This window comes from Cataglyphis hispanica, chromosome 10, assembly GCF_021464435.1.
Source record: "Cataglyphis hispanica isolate Lineage 1 chromosome 10, ULB_Chis1_1.0, whole genome shotgun sequence".
NCBI lineage: Eukaryota > Metazoa > Arthropoda > Insecta > Hymenoptera > Formicidae > Cataglyphis > Cataglyphis hispanica.
In genome coordinates, this window is record NC_065963.1 from 291765 (window position 1) to 308044 (window position 16280).

At 33.7% G+C, this 16280-nt stretch overlaps 1 protein-coding gene across 1 annotated transcript in view; it reads left to right on the forward strand.

The window, feature by feature from the left end:
- The window catches only part of LOC126852303 (uncharacterized), a 67046-nt gene that overhangs the window by 20776 nt on the left and 29990 nt on the right, over nucleotides 1-16280 (forward strand). Inside the window, exon 2 of the mRNA XM_050596967.1 lies at nucleotides 13756-13887. Within this exon, the coding sequence (XP_050452924.1) occupies nucleotides 13756-13887 (132 nt within the window). The remainder of the gene's footprint in view (nucleotides 1-13755; nucleotides 13888-16280) is intronic.

The following is a 16280-nucleotide window of genomic DNA, read 5'->3' on the forward strand; positions in this document are numbered from 1 at the left end:
CGACAGGAACGACGCAAAGGCATGTACTGCAATTTCACGGATGTTTTGGCACGGATGCCCGTCTTGCTTTCCTTTGAATCGCGACAGACCGATTTCATCATCGGACTGTAAGGATACAATCGACTCACGTTATGAGCGAACTCTCGCTATCTCGTGGAGACTGCGTCAACGGAAATACTCTGTAATGGAAAAGTGGGAATGCTCTTTCGATCGTGATATGCGAGATAATCGTGAAATGCGCGAATATCTCGACAATCACCCGCTGGTGGAAACATCTCCGCTCGATCCGCGCGATGCGTTTTTCGGTGGACGCACGGGTAATATTGTGACGCGATATGAAGTTACAGGTATGGAAAAATACGTTACGTGGACGTATGTTCCTTGTACCCTTATGTTTTGAAAACTGGCGCTTTCCCGATCGGTCATCCCGATATTTATGTCGGCGATGAATGTTCCGCATTAATCGGGAAGGCACCGAATTATAATTTTAATACATTGGAGGGTTCATACGTTGTAGAGTACTCGCTCCGCGTAATCTATTTCATCCCATACTCCCATATCGCGTGAAGGGAAAATTACTTTTGCATTGTGTCGCAGTTGCTGTGAAACCTTTTCGCAAACGACTTGCACACACGACAATGCAGATGAGCGCGAATTCGAAGGTACATGGGTGTCCTGCGAATTACGCAAGGCCGTTGAAAAAGGTTATCTCGTGACGGCGGTAAGCGAGATTTGGCAATACAAAGTCAGTCGATTCGATCACACGACGCGTCAAGGAGGACTATTCGCCGGATATATAAATACATTCTTGCAACTTAAGCAAGAGGCCAGCGGATGGCCGAGCGAATGCGGGGAAAACGACGATGATGCTAAAGAACAATATTTGCGGGAATATGAAAAGACCGAAGGTATTGTTCTCGATAAGCGTAACATCGCGCGAAATCCCGGCTTACGTTCTGTCGCGAAGCTATGCTTAAATTCTTTTGGGGAAATTCGGTCAACGTTCCAATTTGACTAATACGGAAGTCGTGAGATCGCCGCAACGTTTTATAACTTTGCTGACGAGCGCCGAGCATGAAATATCCGATATATTACCCGTGAACGACGAAGTAATATATGTTTCATGGCGACTGCGACAAGAAGCAGTTGTTTCCTCCCCATTGACTAACGTCGCGATAGCGGCATATACGACAGCACAAGCTCGTTTAACATTATACTCTTATTTAGAGCGATTAGAACGTCGTGTTTTGTATTATGATACAGATTCATGTATCTACGTAAGCAGCGGCGATCCGAACGAATATGAGCCACGTACAGGAAATTTTTTAGGCGATATGACCGACGAGCTCGAGAGCTATGGTAGCGGCAGTTATATCGAAGCGTTCGTATCCGGCGGTCCGAAATTTTATGCTTATATCGTACGTACGCCAGACGGACGAACGCACGAAGCGTGTAAAGTTAAAGGTATTACTTTAAATTATGAAAACTCACAGCTTGTTAATTTCAATAGTATTAGGGATTTATTATTAGCTAAAGAGACAGAAAATGAGGAGAACGATGAAAAAGCCGAAACTTCGATAAATTTACGCTTCAGAGCAATACGACGTACCGCGTTCCACGAGTTGGTAACGCGGGATGAAACCAAAGTATGTGAGCCTGTATTATTAAAACGTAGATTTATTAATAGTCGGTGTTCACTGCCATACGGATATATAATAGATGAATAATTTCTCATATTCGATTCTTCTCGATTCTCACACTTTTATCGATGTATATAATAACTTGCGAATTCCCATATTTTCCGTCCATTAAGAGTTAACATCTTTTTGTAAATACTATAAATATTATATTTAGCTGTAAGAAAATTGTACAAAACATTTCTGTAGCGTAAATAAAAATGTTATTTATCTTAAATATAACCTGAAAACGTTCAATTTTTTCCTTTTCTCTTCTTCCTTCTTTCCTTCCTAGACTCTGCGGCGCCATAGCTCTTTCAATCTCCGATAGCGTATCGCCTCCGATGACGACATCGCGTCTACCTGCGTTGCATGACTCGACCGGCGCGGACAATCATGTCCGATCATGAACGCTTCGTATTACGTTTGTATATCTTGATAACTGATAATTCCGCACTAGGTGATTTTTCTTTTTCAGCAAGAAGGAGAGACGCGGGCGACGCGCTCGCTGCAGTTCGAAGTTTTTCCGTAAGGACGCTCGAAGGCGAGAGATACCGTATGTCATGCGATATTTTTCGATTTTCCACAGGGCTGGGGAGAAGGAGGAGGAGGAGGAGGGAATGCAATGGGACATCTCTGCTGTCTTCGGCGCCCGATATTTTACCAGCTGCTGACACCTCGGACATCTTGTTGACTTTAATATTGCTCGTGTATGCGAGGAATAATAAGCTTATCCGCGCTCCGGGGCCCACCGCGGCGGCCGCATGCTCGCGCTAGCGTTTCCGGTCGGCGAACGAGCGAAAAGTACCGCGGCCAATTAGCTGATAAGCAGCCGCGGAATCGACGCGAGTAAGCGTATTCGCGGAGGTGAGCTCGCGTCAGCGTTTTTGAGCACCGCTGCTTACGAGCTTGTACGCGGTGCTCTATGCATGCTTATGCTAAAAATAAGATGTTCGTCTAACGCGCGGCTATCGCGCAATATTACTAGGCGATAAAATTTTTATGTTAATAGTAAAGAAGAGGGGAGGAAGAGGGAGAGGTGATTAATAGGAAAGAAGTAGGGTAAAGAAAATATATTTAAGTTTTTAAGGTTAAAACATTCTATTTATTGAAAATAAAATTTTTCTTTTTATAAAACTAACAATTGCGCTTTAGTAAAATTATACGTACAATTTCATTAAAACCTAGCGAAAGCAATTCTTCGAATACAATATTAAAATATACGTCTAAAAATGGTAAATTATTTATTTGTGTTCGTACATCACGCTCGATTTCTTCAAAATTACCTCTAATTGTAAGTTTTATAATTTCACAATCTACGTAAGACGAGGGAAGTTTTAATTCTATTTCGTTAATCAGGTATTTGGAGCACTCGTTGACGGTGTCGGTAATGGGAATTAACCGTGCCAAATGAGCGTCCACACATCTTGCGATATCTTCCAGGCCGACAAAAGTAGTTTTCTGCATCACAATGGCGACGCTGTACGTTTTTTGCTTCTTCAACGGGGGCTGCTCCTCCGTCTCGTTATTATTCGCCGGTTGTCCCGCATTTTCCTTATAACTCACTATCACTGCCCTTGTTCCGTAAGCGGTTGTGAAGCCGATGGAAATATTGTTGATAATAATCGGACTTGGTTTGGATTTTTGATTCTCGCACAAATACTGCTTCATCTGCTCCATGCTGATTTGAAATTGCTGCCAGGTGTCGGTGTCGAGACATATTCCATCTGCATAATTGCCTGTTAATTTTACAATCGGTACAAAGCAATTTTCACTCGTCGCCTGCAATCCCACGTGAATCTTCTTAGTATACGATGCGTTAAGCCCGTACGTCGTCGATAATAATAAATATCGCTGATCGTTTCTTCTATCGAAGTCGGTCTTGAGGCCCGATTTGTTAATATCACAAACGTGAGTAGATTTAACAAAATCGGTTAGCTTTTCCGTTCACTGGATACTTTTTGCGGCGGCCATTTTTATCACTTTTTACCGAGAACTAGTTGAACACTGGTCACAACAACGACGAATACTTGTACCGAAGCCGAAATGAAGATTTCGAGCAAACTCAAATGAATAAAGTTCCGCGTTTTCTCGCCTTACTTATATACTGAAATATAAGGAAAAGAGGGGGAAAATATGCAGCTAAATAATTGAAAAACAACGAATTCCCATATTTTCCGTCCATTAAGAGTTAACATCTTTTTGTAAATATTATAAATATTATATTTAAATGTAAGAAAATTGTACAAAACATTTCTGTAGCGTAAATAAAAATGTTAAATTTAATGTAAATGTTAAAATATTAATTTTAAATATTACCTGAAAACGTTCAATTTTTTCCTTTTCTCTCCTTCCTTCTTTCCGTCCTAGACTCTGCGGCGCCATAGCTCTTTCAATCTCCGATAGCGTATCGCCTCCGATGACGACATCGCGTCTACCTGCGTTGCATGACTCGACCGGCGCGGACAATCATGTCCGATCATGAACGCTTCGTATTACGTTTGTATATCTTGATAACTGATAATTCCGCACTAGGTGATTTTTCTTTTTCAGCAAGAAGGAGAGACGCGGGCGACGCGCTCGCTGCAGTTCGAAGTTTTTCCGTAAGGACGCTCGAAGGCGAGAGATACCGTATGTCATGCGATATTTTTCGATTTTCCACAGGGCTGGGGGAGAAGGAGGAGGAGGAGGAGGGGAATGCAATGGGACATCTCTGCTGTCTTCGGCGGCCGATATTTTACCGGCTTCTGACACCTCGGACATCTTGTCCACTTTCTCTCTCTCTCACTCTATTTTCTCTCTCGTTTTTCCAGCTCGTCGGAACCAATCAAACAGCCGGCAACTATAGGACAATCCAATCGGAGCGCTCGGTCGCCGGGCCGGAGAGACCTACTCTTCGCTTAAATGCCCCATCTAACTCTCACTCTTGTAAGATTTCAGTTAGCCCACCGCACTAGGACCCCGACCAGAAAAGCAGAAGACCCAGGTTCCAGCCCAGGAAAGAATAAAAAATAAAAAAAACTGCCTCGTGCACGTCCACGACTCCCCCCCACTCTTAAAAAAATTTTAAAATTAAAAAATCGCCTCGTGGACGTCCACGAGTCCCCACTCTTTTTCTCAGGTACCTGCCCAGGGGACAGGGGAAGGGATCACAGCGGGTGCTGGCGCCAAGGGGAAAAGGGGGACATTCCTGTCTCGCTATAGTGGCCCCTATACTACTAAAATGTTTAGCAAAAGATTATTAGAAATCACTATCAATATATTAATTAAAATGTATGACATAATATGCGACTGAGGCACGCTGGCACGTCAAGTTTTTCTATGTCACTTTAATATTAACTCTTTTTGTACCGGGCTGCTGGTAAAGCTTATGATTAATTTTAAAACAAATCGATTTGTTTGGCACGAGACATTTTTAAACTCAAAATTGATGATCGACATTATTGCAGTAAGAGTTAAATAATTTTATGATTTACTTTTTGTAATAAAAACGATTTATAATAAAATTTTAAAATTACTGTGTTACTTTGTAATAAAATATGCAATATAATAATGTTATTTTCTATATTATATATAATATTTATTTGGCACATAATAGTGTAATCTTTTAATAAAAATAAAATGCATTTTAATTTTTTCGAGAGAATTTATAATATTTCTATAAATGCAAAATTGATTTTATGATAAATATTGTTTCAAATTACAAATCTTTGCAAACTAAATTATTTCTAAGTACTTGGCTACTTAATTATTAATTTCTCATTTAGTTTTTATTTTTTATTTTTTAGGGAACAACTTTTTTATAAGTTATTTTTTAGAGATAAATATTTTTTCAACTTTTTGTTGCGTACAAGGAATATTTTCTATATACTTAGCGTACCTTTTTTACCTTTGTGAGGTTTTTTTTTAGGTAATATTTTGCGAGTTTTTGAAAATGCTTGTTTTTACCCAAACTTTTAAAAATTATCAATTAATAATTACATAGTAACTATACTATACTTTGTCCAGCGAAAGAATAATCACGGATCGGACGAAAACTCATCCATTTCAGACAAGTCTCCGCCCACAAAATGCCTAGAAAGCCTCCCTTTACACCGCCATACTGCTTTCTTTTTTTTGTTTTCTGCCAGTGAAGTATTTACAAAGTCTCCCAAAATCTAAAATTTTTCACAATAATTTCTAATAAAAATATGTTATTATTATTATTATTATTATTATTATTATTATTATTATTATATTATTATTAATTATTATTATTATATTATTATTAATTATTATTAATTATCTTGTAAATATTTAGCTGTGTAATTTAAATATATTACAACAATTTCGATTTTTTTGTATTGAAAAAAATTATATTAAAGTTATAATTGGGCCTGAGCGTGCCCATTTGTGTATTTGCATATACGATACCGAGCCATAATCTCCCCACTTTGTCCGCCTATGCGCCGACCATAATTATTCTCTTGCTGGACAGAGTATATACTCGTTGCCACACTCCTAGAAAACTTTGTAAATTTCAAAAACGTTGCTCTAGAGGCCTCTACATACCAATCATACCTGACAGATTGATTCGTATGTAGACACTTTAAATCTGTTCAGATTTCCTGGAATTCAGCTCAGGTAATTGGGTTATTTTTAACGATCAAAGGGTCTTCTCCGACTATTATATCAAATAAATTAAAATTAAATTAAATTAACGTGTCAAGGTCATAACACATAAAAAAGCTTAAGCAGTAAGACTTAAGATTTAAGAATTTATCCATAAGGAATTTTCAGCATTGTTTAAGTTTCAATATGGCTGCCTTACTGTTCGATCGTGATTGGTCAATTCGCTTACGTTTTAAGTCTTACTACTTAAGTTTTTTATATGTTATGGCTTTCAATTATTTTCAGTAAAACAGACTACAGAAAATGACACATTGATCATCAACACTACCATCGATATTTTTTAAAATTATTAATTAATAATTTTATGTCGACATTGTCGACTATCGATTATATCAAAAATTAACTATTAATCAACTTATTTCCAAGTTACTATGAAGTAGAATTATCGGTGTTTTTTTATGTTTTTGTTTTTTTCTAAATGTGGTATCTTCAGTAGGCTTCTAATTCAAATTCGCAAAATATTTTGAAATTATTGAAAACGACTCCGTTTTGATGGTCCAAGTTGGTCAACATATTTCGATAATTATGGACAATCTTACGGATAATCTTGACTTAGACAAAAAGTTTCAGACAGAAGTTGTAGAAAATTTCTTCTTCTATAATATTGATAATAATTATTTTTGTCATAGGAGTAACCAAAAAAAGAGATATTGCAAAAAATTTCTTTTTTTGTCCATTTTTTCCAATATGACCTTGCAAGCGGCAGCGCAAAAAAAATAAGGAAATCATTTAGGTCATAAAAGTTACATCTTTTAAATTTTAAATCCTTTCAAATTTCAAAATTCCTAGATTTAATACTAAATCGTGTTCTTTCATCTTTATTGACTGGGCGATGTGTCCGTGAATTGCCCGCAGGATAGTATGCAGCCATACATGTTATCAACTGCAGGAGACATGTCTATCTAACGAAAGGCCCTGTATGCATATGTTTGCGTGAATGAGAAAAAATATTTATATAATTATATACAAATTTATACATAATTATATGTGAGGAGTATTTTCTCGAAATTAGATTTATTAACTTTTAATATAGCTTACGCGCGCCGCCTAATTTATGCGTAACTTAGAGCGCTCAATCATTAACTTAAAATTGTTCTCATTTAAAAAGTAGTGTTAAACGCAATTTTGTGAAAAAAGGTTGCTTCTTCTGGCATGGATAATTACACTGTGCATCTCATGTCTGTGAATTTTGGGACACTTTGTATATAACAATTTATATATTCGTTATTATATTTGCTATGTAATTATGTGTGATAAATATAAAGTTGTATAAAATTGTATAAAGTTATTAACAATCAAAGAGTGGCCTTTGATGTCAATGACTGATGCTTGCAACATAAAACTGCATATATTTCGGCATGAACTTCTATGCATACTTTCCATAGTATGCGAAGTATATGCGTAGACGCAATGTATTCCGTCCCCCTCTCCGGGAAAGTGAGCCTCCTTCCTATGGGAAGCTCACTTTCAGAGAAAATGTAACTTAATCCAAACTTATTTCTGATTTAAAACTAAAATTTGATTTAATCCTAAAAGCCTTTTCCTCATGCAATTACTTAAATATACAATTAATAATATAAATATACAATTAAATACTTAAATATGTAACGCTCATGCATGGAGAAGTTCAGATTGTTAAAACATTATTAACAATTAAATTGTACAATAAAAATAAACATTAAATGCAAAAATCTAAACTTATCCGAAAGAAAAAACATAAATTTTATATTAGTTGTATATTTAAGTATTTAGATAAATGCGTGGGCGAGGAAAGAGCGCCGCTCCCAAAGAATTAACTTAACCTTAAGAATTAACTCAAACCAATTTCTATTTTTCGAATGAAAATTATGTTTGGGTTAGGTTATTTTTGGGGAATGGGAGTTCATTTTACAATAATTAATACAACCAATAATATAATGTTTATCACAGATATGTATGTGTTATTGATTATACAGAGTTATTAATAGTGTAAATTCTGATGAAAAAATTACCTTTAAAAAAAAGTAAAAAAAGGTGCCACGCACACGCTATGTGAAAAAATATTATATTTAAATAAAAACATTTTAAATTAAAATATTTTTGTATAAAATAATTATTTAAATTTTCTACAAAAATAATGATATCAGAAAAGCGCTAAAAGAATAAAAATTTATGCTATAAAATTTATTTCTTTTATTATTATTTAAATAAAAACAATTTAATCAAATTTACAAAACAAGGTATAAAAATGGCTCGCATGCACGCACGCATGCACGACGCATGCACGCGCGCACGCACGCACACAACATACAGGGTGTTCGACATGTAATTGACCAAACAAAAAGTGGAGATAGATTGGGCCAAACAAAGTCGAAAAGTCCTGTACCATTTTGCAAAATTTACAATAGCATTGTGTTATTAATTAAAATATGTGAGCTAATGAGCGCGTTGGAAAGCGGTAGACCAGTATCGGCAGACATGTACGACGGATTGCTTATATACAAAATGGTACAGGACTTTTCGATTCAGTTTGGCCCAATCCACCTCTACTTTCTGTTTAGTCAGTTACATGTCGGACACCCTGTATGTGTGTGTGCGTGTGCGCGCGTGCGTGCGTGCGTGCGTGCGTGCCAAGTTTTTATACCTTGTTATGTAAGTTTGATTAAATTGTTTTTATTTAAATAATAATAAAAGAAATAAATTTTATAGCATAAATTTTTATTCTTTTAGCGCTTTTCTGATATCATTATTTTTGTAGAAAATTTAAATAATTATTTTATACAAAAATATTTTTATTTAAAATGTTTTTATTTAAATATAATATTTTTTCACATAGCGTATACGTAGCACCTTTTTTTATCTTTTTTTAAAAAAGTAATTTTTTCATCAGAATTCACACTATTAATAACTCTATCGAATATTCGTTTTTGATCCGTATTTAATTTTGCTATCATTTTAGATACATCGATTTCTCGAATCACTTTATCACCAAAATCTTTAAAATCTTGCATTGCTTCATCAGCCTGTATATATTGAACACCTATCAGATTTTCAGAATCATCCGGAAGCTGCTGTTTTTGTAAATCGTCATCTAAACATTGCTGAACTAACTCTTTTGCAGTTTCAAATGCTTTTTGCAATTTTTTTAATTTTTTGTAATACTGCAATACTTCTACAAGATACAGTTTTACTTTGTGAAACGATTCAGCAAGTGTCGCATTCATTCCTAAGATCCTCTAATTTTCGTCATGGTTAAAACATAAGCAATAACGAAAAGAAATAATTTTCTGGATGTGTATTAACATCATATCTATAATGATTAATAAGATAACCACGCTTTAAGATAATAATCATTTATTTTATATATATATATATATATATATATATATATATATATATATATATATATATAGGTGAGCTGTCATAAACATCAGAGCGCTCACGCGCACTACCAGGCGCGCGACTCACCGACCGTGCGTCCAGCTAAAGATCGGCAATGATAGGTCAGATTTCACTCAATAATAACTCTTTTATTAAGCGTTATAGAAAAAAAATGATACAGGACTTTTCTGTTCAGAATAACACCTTCTATCTTTTCTTAAAGGGTGTTGCGCGAATTTTCGGACACCCTGTATATATTGAATATATATATATATATATATATATATATATATATATATATATATATATATATATATATATTATTATATATATATATATATATATATATATATATATATATTTTATAATATTCATTGTCCTCATTTTTCGGTTTTATTTTCGAAATATCGTACCATTGTGCAAACTCATAAAGAGATATATTTTCTAGTTTGTTTGGTCTATGTGGATAATGATTATCGAGAGTTTCAATTTCTTTGCGATTTTTTAATTTTCTATATTGTATTTGATTGACATCTAACCATTTGATAGTCATGTTTTGATCAGTTCCATATAAAGAAATACCTAGCAGTGTATCAGCAACTTCGAGAGCTTTACATTCTCTATTATTCGTAAATCGTAAAACAGTATTCCAAAGATAACTGGCTAATGATTTGTTTTTATTATTCTTACTATTAAGGATAGTATCAAACAACTCACTTTTTCCTACTTTATTCATATATTTAGTAATGTACCACGTAAGTAGTTATGATTTTTCATCAATAAATTGTATATCCATATTACCTTCTCATGCGGTAAGAAGACAGGATTATAATCATTTATATTAACTTCATTATCTGTTCGAGGAAGATCATAAAGTCTACTTTTATGTTTCAATTGTTTTCTACCTGCTAGAATAGAAGTTGCCACATCTCTCATATTTTAAGTTTCAGTAACGGGACGAGGAAATCCAAAACGATACCGACGTATAACTTTACGTCTTTCTTTTTTTTAGAGCGAAGACAATAATCGTTATGTATATGTTGTTGATGTGTATTAACACGTCTGTACAATTAGACACAAAAATTAGACACATAGGTTTGCGTTGAACCTCGCTTTGCGTAGAAAGTTGTAAACCCATGTGGAACCTCATTTCACATTAAAAAGTATATGCGTGGAGGCAGTATGTTCCGCCCCCTCTGCGGAGAGGCTCCACTATCAAACAATTAGACATATAAATTTGCGTTGAACCTTGCTTTGCATGAGGAGTGGAAAAACTCAAGGAGTTTTGGAAGAGAAATGTAAACAAACACCTTTTCCACGTCTGCTTTACACAAATACAACGTAAACAAACTTTATTTTTTCTTAATTTATAACATAAAATGCTTTAAAACTGTGAAACTTTAAAATTGCATATCTCAAAAACTATTGGTCGAAAATTTTTTTTAAATAATTTTTTCCATGTTCCTCGTCAAAAATGCCTACAGAAACGACCCTTCAAATAAAAGGAGCTATTGTAAGGTAGTTATTGTAATCACCCCCATTCCTTAAATGTTTTTTGAATATGTGTGCTGTCTGGGAAAAAGAATTTTTATTTTTATATTAGACATGTATTTTCTTAGTAAAGTTGTATTAGACAGAAAATATTTTGTGATATATCTTATTAATAACGAAAATATGTAATTATAAAATATTACAAATAATAAATAAGAAAAATAAGGATTTTCATCATTCGTTTACGGAAACATATTTTTTATTAACTTTTAATAAACAACAAGCGATGGCTAAAATTTGTTAGATGTTATTTATCTGAATAGTCATTACAATATGAAAGCATGGATGAAGGAGGAGCGGAGTCCCTTCTTTTGTATTCCCATTTTCCAAAAAAACTAACCTAACCCAAACCAATTTTTACTTTATAAATAAAAATTAAATAAAAACAAGCGACGGTTAAAACTTTTTTTGAATGTTACTCAGGATTATGACCATGACAACATATGTCAAAGTTATTGACTTTTAAAGAGATTGACTTAATATGAATATTTTTCAAATTATTTTCTGTGAGACTGATTTGGAATCGATTTATTTTGTTAGAAAAAACGTTGAGATAATTATAATTTTGTAAACATAAACGATTAAGAAAGAGAAATTTTTACATGTGAATAAAAAAAAACTTCAGAGGAACAAGCAAAAAATACAAACGCAATAGAACAAACCATTCTATGAATAATATAAAAAATTTTTATTTGAGATATAGCATTATAATTTATCGAAAATTAGAAAATGATGACTTGTATTAATATTCTTAGAAAAAATCTATTTATTCAAATTATGCGATTATTAAAGGATATTCTATAGCGATCTTACTTTGTTAAAGTTATAAAAAATTACAAAAGTTATAATTATTTTGTAATACGACACTGAAACCACTTAATAGTGCACGGCTCAATGTTCAAGGCTCTGAACATAAGCGAGATTACCCCTTAAGCAAAATGTTAGCAGTATGACGGCAGATTGGTAGCAGATTTAATCAAAATCTGTTAGCAAACTGACATCAACTGCGTTTGCATTCAGCTAATGTTTTACCGGCAGAATCTGCTAATATAATAAATCGACAGATTGCCGGAAAAATTTGAACAGACTTTGTTGACATAACTTGGCAGCAGAAACCGAGCAGAGTCTGTTAACATAATTTGCTAACAGATTGACAGCAGAAATCAAGCAGATTTTGCAGCTTCTAGACATTTATATAAAATGGACATTTAAATGGATTTAAACATTTAAAGAATCCCAAGTAACAAAATGACAATAAATTTTGGTCACAAAATAACATAAATAATTAGACATCCTGAATTAGGTCTCATGAAACCCAAAAATGATGTCAATAATCGATATATCACATTCATGGGACGTCATTTTCTGTTTTTTGTATTAATAATATATAAATATATAATATTAATGTAATAAATATTGGAAAATTTAAATAATTTAATTTATACAATTAAAGATTTCATTTAATAGAATTTCTATTTTATATCTTAGATTTCTATTTTATATCATAAATAATAATTAAATAATTTTGCTTATTCGAACAGAAATTGTACGAATAAGTGAAATCAGACATTTATCTGCCCGATTTTTCAAAAATCAGTTCAATATCTGAATTCCCTGTATGAGAATCGTAAAAAATTGAACCGATAGAAATAATTATATATGTTGTTGTAGCCGCATTTTGCAGGCTTCATATACGCTCATGACAAGAACTTGAATACGAGATATAGAAAATGAATACTGCATAGCGGTAAGCAAATAAACTATTGTTTCAATAAATTATTGCAGATTCTGCTCGATTTCTGCTGCCAATTTGCTGTCAGATTGCGCGTGCGCAGATCTTGCTCGATTTTTGCTGTTAATCTGATATCATGTCATGTTAGCAGACCCTGCTTGATTTCTGTTATCAATATGCCATCAAAATGCGTACGCGCAGACTTGCTCGGTTTCTGCCGCCAATCTGACATCAAATTGCATTGCGCAGATCCTGTTCAATTTCTGCTGCCAATCTGCTATAATAATTCTGTACAAATTCTGCTTGGTTTCTGCTTTGTTATTGATCTGTTGTCAAATTATGTCAGCAGGTTTTGTAATATTTCTGCTGATGTTCTGCTATCATTATTTGATATAACAGATTTTGTATACAGTCTGCAGTCTTTCTGCTGACAAAAATTTGTAGCAAACGTTTGACAAAATTTGTTTGAACAGACTTGGCTATCTGGGTATCTTCACTTAACCTCAAAACCTCAAAACAAAAGAAGTTGAGGTCTTGAAATTTAGAGCTGTAGCAGTCTGTGTTATTGATTCGTGCACACATTAAATTCCAATGCAGCCAAGAAACAGATAGTGTTTTCGCACGATTATACCACTATCAACACTCATACTACTCACGTCTTCCATGATGTATGAAAAGTTATTTCAAGATTCACTATTACGAGGTTTCAGTGCAATAATTTTTTTATATTAATAATTAATAATTATAAATATAATTTTTTTCTAGTAATGATACCCATATCATCTACGGTAATTCCAATACCCGTGTACAAGGTAGGCTATGGCTTAGGTTTCATATCAAAAGATAAGAAGGCCCAATTGTCATTCAAACCGGAAGATGACATAAAACTGATAACCAGTAAGTATTAAAGAGCAGAGTTACTTTATAAAAGTAACTTACTCCTCATATAGCACCGAAAGATTGCAGAAACGTTGCATAAACCTGATATTGAAACATTGGAAATTGCGAAATGTCTGCAATGTTCCTGCACAAACCTGTGACAATGATAAAATATCCGCTCTTAGAAATATTACAACATTGTAACATTACAATAATGCATTTGTAATATTGAAACGCGTTGTCACAAATATATTATTATTACATATTGAAATTGTGACGTCAAAAACGAGAATGACACGTTGAGAATTCCTACGTGCTTTTAAATAAAAAGATATTTTGATAGAACAACACTATAGAAATGCTAAAAGCATATGTTGGCGCAGTGAAAATAAACAAGAGATTATGGGTTTTGAAATAGTTTATTAATATAGCACTTCGGTATAACCGACAAAGAAAAGAACAAAAGAAATAGTCTCGAAAATTCTGGAGTATAAATGATTTCTAACACACGTACGTATCAGGCGACTGACTTCGAACGACTGACTCCGATCGATACATATTATGATATTGAACGTGAGATTGATAGCAGAGCCGCTGCTATTATTTTGGGCGGTGAATATGAAATAATAAAGCATGATTAATTTACACCAACAGCATATATGCTTCGTATCATACACATTTTATGGCACTTTAACTATCAAGGGAAAATAGTTTTTGGACAATTTTATAAGTGTGCTAAAGTACCGACGAGATAGTACTAAAGACCGTCAACCCTGAGTAAATTTTTGTGACCATCAAGTGAGCCCGAAGGTAATTAAAGAATGTTGACATTATAGACTGTTTGACTGCATCAAAGATAATTACATGAAATATTCAATTCATACGGTTGTTTTAGTCCAGTTATTGTTTTATTATTGAAAATATCTACGAGATAACATTAAAAATTCATGGTCTTATAGAATTTAATATATTACTCAAAAAAAAGTTTGCCACGCGCTACTGAAGGTAAGTAAATCTTTGTATTGTCAATAATAAAACAATAATTTTGCAATAAAATGTTTATTTTATTGTTCTTGAAGTAGTTACATAAAAGATCTATACATTTTCGATAATAAAACAATAACTGGATGGACTAAAATAACGCGCAGCGAATTTTTTTTTCCAGTCACATTAAATCCCATAAAATCACCGGTCTTTAATGATATCTCGTCGGTGGCTAACGTAATTTGTAGTGTTATTTCATCAAAATATCTTTTTATTTAAAAATAGCAAGCAAAAATTCTTAGCGTGTCATTCTCGCCTCTGACATTACAATCTCAATATGGCCGCGGTGACTACTCAGGAGCCATAGGTAAACTTAGAGTATGCAAGAGATAAGAAAAAACTTGTGTCTGTTTAAATTTGTAAAAACTTTGTGTAAGTTCACAATCTGTTTCCATCCAAAATATTCGGATATTCAGATGCAAAAATTGTGAATTTACAATTACGACGAGTCTTTTCTCATCTTTCTTGAATGTCTTTATATATTCTTAAAATTTATCTATTAAAATCTGAAATATCCTGCATATTAAAAAATATCAATATTATCAAATTTTTAGTTTTATTAGAAATGGAAACTATGTATTAAACAATTTTCAATCTGTTTGAGATTGCGTCAAATATTTTGACATTTTAGATTTCTGACATTTTGAATTAATTATACTTTGCGACATAGGCTTAGCAAAATTCTCAACATCTTGGAAAATCACAATTTTCAAAATCGAAAAACAATAATAATCATACAAACATTATTATCTTTAAGAGTTTTTATGTCGCTAACAAAGCCCATATCGCAAACATATCACGAAAACAACTTTGACAGTTGAGCGCTCGATGTACAACAACCGACACACGAGGTCGTTACATACACCGTGACATATACCAGCCTATTGCTCGTGCGTGTTTTAATCTCGCACCAAAATTTTGATAATGTTCCGCTTCGGAAATTCGAACTGATCACGGTAGTTCAAATTTATTGGTAGCAAGCGACGAATATCGTTTCTCGCTACGAATATTTAAGAACTCGCTCTAGAGAAGTGGGCGCACTCGCTTAACACGCGCAGAATAACCGCTAGATACAGCCTTATAGACAAACCGCAATTCGACTTGACAAATCACTTACGACGATCGCTATTCTTTTGACTCCGCTTTATAATATGACCGCTTATTCTTTTTAGACAACTGCTTCTTTTCTAATTACTCAGAGACTATTTGTTAAAGATTGTGTATTTGACATTTGTATATTTATTATTTAATTAACAATTAAAGACATAATATACAAAACGTGAGTGCTAAATTCTTTTTTCGTGTTCAGCCCGTCCAATAAACTTTAACGTCTCGTCTCGCGCTTTACATCGCATTGCTCTCGAACA